At 44.3% G+C, this 6,174-nt stretch overlaps 1 protein-coding gene across 2 annotated transcripts; it reads right to left on the reverse strand.

Annotated features, from left to right (window-relative positions):
• calml4a (calmodulin-like 4a) lies at nt 1–6,110 on the reverse strand. Of its 2 annotated transcripts, XM_072465120.1 has the most exons (5): nt 6,090–6,110; nt 5,307–5,337; nt 3,101–3,241; nt 2,409–2,597; nt 1–132 (listed from the first exon to the last, which is right to left on the reverse strand). In XM_072465120.1, exons 1-5 carry the CDS (start codon nt 6,090–6,092, stop codon nt 35–37), a joined length of 462 nt encoding a protein of 153 aa, XP_072321221.1. In that variant the 5' UTR covers nt 6,093–6,110; the 3' UTR covers nt 1–34. The 2 variants fall into 2 exon arrangements, with proteins under 2 accessions (XP_072321221.1, XP_072321222.1); XM_072465121.1 differs by lacking the exon at nt 6,090–6,110 and having other exon boundaries at nt 3,101–3,209; nt 5,307–5,324.
• Nucleotides 6,111–6,174: the final 64 nt, after the last annotated feature.

Consider the following 6,174-nt stretch of genomic DNA (forward strand, 5'->3'; position numbering starts at 1 on the left):
TGCTCAGGGCGTTCAGTGTCCTCTTGCAGTGCCCTCAGTAGTCCACAGGGGGCAGCGTCACCATCTGAGTGAACTCCACGTAGTTGACGCTGCCGTTGGCTTTGATTTTGGCCTCTCTGAACAGCTCGTCCACTGCAAAGCACAAGCACAAGCACTTCACTCACAGTAGGAGGCGCTGCAGACCAGAGGCGCTGCATCCCATTAGGCATACCAGGCAATTGCCTGGGGGCCCAGGCCACTAGGGGGCCCCCGCAAAGCCGCCTGTGCGCTTAATATATGGTTTATTTCTGGTTGTGCTTACTGACCGCGAAGATTTAGGGCCCCCTAAGAATTTCTGCCTAGGGCCCCCCACACTCCCTAGAATCGCCCCTGCTGCAGACGCACACTTTCTCTTTGTTCCTGTAACGGCTGGTCTAGTACACCTACTCGAGTAAATGTTTCCCACTGTTTCGTTATTTTGAATACAGTTCCTATTCTTAAAGGGCAGGGGCCCAAAGTAGGGCCGCACAATCAGTAAAATACAAAACATTTAATATGAGATTGGCCCAAGGTTAAAAAGTTTTAAAGGGTAAGAAGTATAATTTTCATTATTAATCACATTTAAAACTACATTTATCAAATCAATTAAGAAAAAAAACTAATAGTAAAACCAATGTTGAAGTAGGAGGATGCCTATGGTTTTAAATCCAACCCTTATTTTACATGTGACTCTGGTTCAGCTCGTCTCAATATAATATAATACAATAACACAATATAAAGCCTACATTATAGAGTCCTTTCAGACCAAACAAACTGATACAGAACAAATGCACATAGTGACTAATATGTACAATAATTACCTTCTTTTATCAATTCATTAAAGGAACAGGATGTAATTTTCTGGAGGTGGAAAGTCACCTACATAATTCCATGGAGATGGACATGTTTTATGCCAGACTATGGAATTATGAAAGCAAAAGGAACAACGTTTCAGTGGAAACAAGCAGAGGGGAGTCTGCGAGTCTGCGAGTCTGCGAGTCTGCGAGTCTGTGAGTCTGAGTCTGTGAGTCTGAGTCTGTGAGTCTGTGAGTCTGTGAGTCTGAGTCTGTGAGTCTGTGAGTCTGTGAGTCTGAGTCTGTGAGTCTGTGAGTCTGTGAGTCTGAGTCTGTGAGTCTGTGAGTCTGAGTCTGTGAGTCTGAGTCTGTGAGTCTGTGAGTCTGTGAGTCTGAGTCTGTGAGTCTGTGAGTCTGTGAGTCTGAGTCTGTGAGTCTGTGAGTCTGTGAGTCTGTGAGTCTGAGTCTGTGAGTCTGAGTCTGTGAGTCTGAGTCTGTGAGTCTGAGTCTGTGAGTCTGAGTCTGTGAGTCTGTGAGTCTGTGAGTCTGAGTCTGAGTCTGTGAGTCTGAGTCTGAGTCTGTGAGTCTGTGAGTCTGTGAGTCTGTGAGTCTGTGAGTCTGTGAGTCTGTGAGTCTGAGTCTGTGAGTCTGTGAGTCTGAGTCTGTGAGTCTGTGAGTCTGTGAGTCTGTGAGTCTGAGTCTGTGAGTCTGTGAGTCTGAGTCTGTGAGTCTGTGAGTCTGTGAGTCTGTGAGTCTGAGTCTGTGAGTCTGTGAGTCTGAGTCTGTGAGTCTGTGAGTCTGAGTCTGTGAGTCTGTGAGTCTGTGAGTCTGTGAGTCTGTGAGTCTGAGTCTGTGAGTCTGTGAGTCTGAGTCTGTGAGTCTGAGTCTGTGAGTCTGAGTCTGTGAGTCTGTGAGTCTGAGTCTGAGTCTGTGAGTCTGTGAGTCTGTGAGTCTGAGTCTGTGAGTCTGTGAGTCTGTGAGTCTGTGAGTCTGAGTCTGTGAGTCTGAGTCTGTGAGTCTGAGTCTGTGAGTCTGAGTCTGTGAGTCTGAGTCTGTGAGTCTGTGAGTCTGTGAGTCTGAGTCTGAGTCTGTGAGTCTGAGTCTGAGTCTGTGAGTCTGTGAGTCTGTGAGTCTGTGAGTCTGTGAGTCTGTGAGTCTGTGAGTCTGAGTCTGTGAGTCTGTGAGTCTGAGTCTGTGAGTCTGTGAGTCTGTGAGTCTGTGAGTCTGTGAGTCTGTGAGTCTGTGAGTCTGTGAGTCTGTGAGTCTGAGTCTGTGAGTCTGAGTCTGTGAGTCTGTGAGTCTGTGAGTCTGTGAGTCTGTGAGTCTGTGAGTCTGAGTCTGTGAGTCTGTGAGTCTGAGTCTGTGAGTCTGTGAGTCTGAGTCTGTGAGTCTGTGAGTCTGTGAGTCTGAGTCTGTGAGTCTGTGAGTCTGTGAGTCTGAGTCTGTGAGTCTGTGAGTCTGTGAGTCTGTGAGTCTGTGAGTCTGTGAGTCTGTGGAGTCCTTTAAATTGGATTCATATTATTTGCATGTGTTTTAGTTCATTTACAATGATTAACTGGTTCAAACGTCACACGTGGCGTCTCCAGGTGAACTTACCTTCTTTGTGCGTGAGCTTCTCCCCCAGCGTAGTCAGTTTGGCCCTCAGCTCCGTGGCCTGGATGGAGCCTCTCTTCTGCTTGTCCGTCATCCTCAGGGCCTCCAGGATCTCGGCCTTGGGGTCCTCCTGCTGCATCTGCCTGTGCATCATGGTCAGGAACGTCGAGAAGTCCACCGCTCCAGATTTATCTAAGACGCCAGAGGCAGAAGGGGAAACATTAGGTTTGTGCACTTTAAGAAGTCATCTTTGTCGAGCGACATTCTTCTACCCAAGGGCAATTGGAAAATGGGGGGCCAATGGGTTCGGCCCGGTGAGGGCCGGTGAGGGCCGAACCGGGCCGCTTGTTCTGGCTCCTCAGGTGGAATGAGGCAGTTTGATCTTTGACGGTGCACTATATTTTCTAGTTGTGGGTCCTTCACCTGATTTTCTCATAAAATAGTTCTGGTTTTGTCTGGAAGGTTCCACAGTATGATATAAACTCATCTATCTTTCATTTATCTAGTTAAAGTAGTTTAGAAAAAGTACATCCAAACAAATTAAAATTGGTGCTGATCATGAAATTAATACAAAAATCTGTACAAACCAATATTCAGCTCTGTTTTTAAAAACAATCCAATTGAATCAAGACATTACATAACAGGATATCATACAGCTGGATCAGAATATACTTACTGCTGCATATATATTGTACCTATTTTATGGACCTGCAGGTGGCGCTCGATCTCTCCGTGGGTGGGGCTTGTTCCCAGACAGCGCATGACGGTGATCAGGTCCTTCACGTCGATCTTACCCTTCTGCTTCTTATCGTACAGAGAGAAGCACTCTTTGAATTCTGAGATAGAATAGACACAACATGTGACAGTTAGACACAGTCACATGATCAGACGGTCATCAGACAGTCATCAGACGATCAGACGGTCATCAGACTTCCTGCTTCCGTAGAGTGCAGACACTTTCTTGCTCGCTCCAGCTTGCTATCGCTGCTTTCCTTATTTATTTTGCTCAGTTTTTGTCTACCAAACATTTTTGCTTATGACTTTTTCAAGTAAACCAGGGATTTTAAGAATTTTTTTCCAGTTTTAACGACATATCTGACGCCAGCGACATGTCCGGGAGAAGAAGGGAGAAAGACTGTGAACGGAAATATCCACAAGAAATTAATGAGCTGAAAACACGGATATTTGTTTTTGAATCTGAAAAAGTTCTTCACGATTCAATTCCTGTGTCAACCGATGGTAAGAAGAGCACACTTTTTACAAGAAAAACTGCTACTTTCAACCTAAACCGCACTGACTCTGTGTCGTTTCCAAAATTGTCTAAAAAACAGAAAGACCAGGCTGTTTCTTGGATCAAACTTGGGGCAAAGCCTAAACGATACAAAGATAACGTAAAGTCACCTAAAATACAGCTCACAAACAGATTTTTACCATTTTCAGAGACGTAATTAAATTAACGAAGGAAAAATGTAATACATGACGTGGCCAAAATGCAGCAGACAGTGGGAGTGCCATTCCTCAAGGTCACAGAGTCTTTGCTGATTGGAGACGGCGCGATAAGTCACGTGACGCATGTAAAGATCAACACACACTGTTTTCTCAGCGCCACAGTGAGTGAGACAACGTCACTCCTTCTGATTGTGCACGTGGGTGCAGTGGATATACGACGGGAGCAGACTGAAGTTTTGAAAAAAGACTTCTTGAAGTTATTTGACGTGCTTGATAAAATGGAAATCAAAACATTCATAAGTGGACCTCTTCCAAACATCGACAGGAGGATAAACAAGTTTAGCCGGCTTCTTCAGCTGAACACATGGCTGTCCAAAGAGTGTTCCCCGAGAGGACTACACTACATTGAGAACTTCTATCTATTCTAGAAACGAGAGGACCTGTTTAAGAGAAATCTGGGAGTAATAATGGACTCAGACTTGAACTTGAACAGCCATATCAAACCAATAACATCAGCATCTTTTTACCATCTAAAAACATTGCCAAAATCAAAAATATAGTGTCAAATCAGATTTGGAGAGACTTATCCATGCGTTTGTCTCCAGTAGATTAGACTACTGTAACGGCCGCTCACTGGCCTCTCCAAACGAGCTGTAAAACAGCTGCAGTACATCCAGAACGCTGCTGCTCGGGTCCTGACTAGAACCAGGAAGTACCATCACATTAGTCCTGTTCTCAGGTCTCTGCACTGCCCCCTGTGGCTCAGAGAAGAGACTTTAAAGCAGCTCTGCTTGTGTACAAGTCTCTCCATGGCCAAGCACCAAAGTACATATTGGGCATGTTGGTGCCATATGAACCATCTCAGACTCTGAGGACCTCAGGGACCGGCCTCCTATTCCCACGATAAAGGGGACACACACGCTCTCTGAGACTACGTCACGGGGTGGGCAGGGGACACACGCTCTCGCTGAGACTACGTCACGGGGTGGGTGGGACACACACGCTCTTATTATTATCAAATATACACTTATACCCTATAATATATAATATACCCTGGATTTACAAACAGGGAAAAATAGCATGATATGGGACCTTTAATGGCAGCCAACTGAAAAGGTGCATATACCGCCACCTACTCCCACAATACACGTCTGACTTCTCCAAGAGAGAGTGAGAGAGAAAGTCCTTTTCTGACCTGTCTCAGCTCAGTCTGAAACTGTTGGTTGTCAAATTGTAAAATGTGATGATGTCATAATCTCAGAATCCAAAAGGTAAATTCACAAATATTTAATCTATTTGTGACTCATTAACTCATTCTCTCTGCATTTGAACAATATTCATTAGCTGCCCTCATGTGTATAAAATATGATTGGATTTTGAACATTATTATCCAAAATTATAGTTCACAACAACAACAAAAGCTAAGTAAATAAAACGTTCATTGACACTTACCATTGATTTGAACGGGAGTGAAGAACTTGGCCTGAAAAGTGGACACAAAGCTGTAAAAACTGCACGGCACTTCTGGTTCTACATACTCAGTGTATATACAGTATTTATGGTATTTATGGGTATTGGACTCAGAGGAGATCATACCCACATGTTTTAGGGGGAACTGGAGCACACGGAGACCACTTGTCCCTCTGTGGTTGTGGTCCTTTTAGGCCTCTGTCCCTCGTCACACTTATCTACAGAATGTCCCACTTTTTCATTGATGCCTCTCACATGTCACAAGTAATAAAAGTGTGGGCATGAAAACAAGTATGTATAGTAGCGCGTTTATCTCCACTTAAAGTCTAAAAAAGATTTGAATGTCGTTTTAATGTTGTAAGTGTGTGACATGAAAAATCAGACGGTTACACACAAACCAGAAGAGCTCGTCTGTCATTTCCGCTCCAGGACAAACTCTGGGCTTCAGGATTTATGTGTGACAGCTTTATTTCCCTAAGAAAAAAACAATTCTAATTCTAAAATATGGGACAGGTCCATCATTATGAAACTAGTTCAACATATGTGGCGTGAATGTCCTGCTGAACATGTTAAAATATCTCAAATTTATACCCAAAATCATGTCATTCTTTGTTTTGCTTTTTTATTCTCTTTGTATTTCGCTATAAAGCCGCATCACACGAGGACAGAGAAGCAGGTTTACACCCTCTGACAGTCTCAGTTCTTAAGACGTCACAGAAACACAATCACACAGAAACACATTTTACATTTGTAAAACGCTCTCACCATCGCTGCTGCTTTGTGTGCTCCAGGAAGTAGACTGTGCCTCACCCTCACCTGTCCTTCCAAAGTCCAGCGCCTGACAGTCTGC

This window comes from Eucyclogobius newberryi, unplaced genomic scaffold, assembly GCF_026437365.1.
Source record: "Eucyclogobius newberryi isolate DKJ021-1_F unplaced genomic scaffold, fEucNew1.0.hap1 SCAF_5, whole genome shotgun sequence".
NCBI lineage: Eukaryota > Metazoa > Chordata > Actinopteri > Gobiiformes > Gobiidae > Eucyclogobius > Eucyclogobius newberryi.

Excerpts from the sequence above, each read along its gene's own strand:
- calml4a (XM_072465120.1), bottom strand. Across the intron at positions 2,598-3,100 it reads CCTGCAGGTCCATAAAATAG|ATAAATCTGGAGCGGTGGAC; the intron begins GTACAATATATA and ends CTGGCGTCTTAG. Across the intron at positions 133-2,408 it reads GAAGCTCACGCACAAAGAAG|TGGACGAGCTGTTCAGAGAG; the intron begins GTAAGTTCACCT and ends TGTGCTTTGCAG.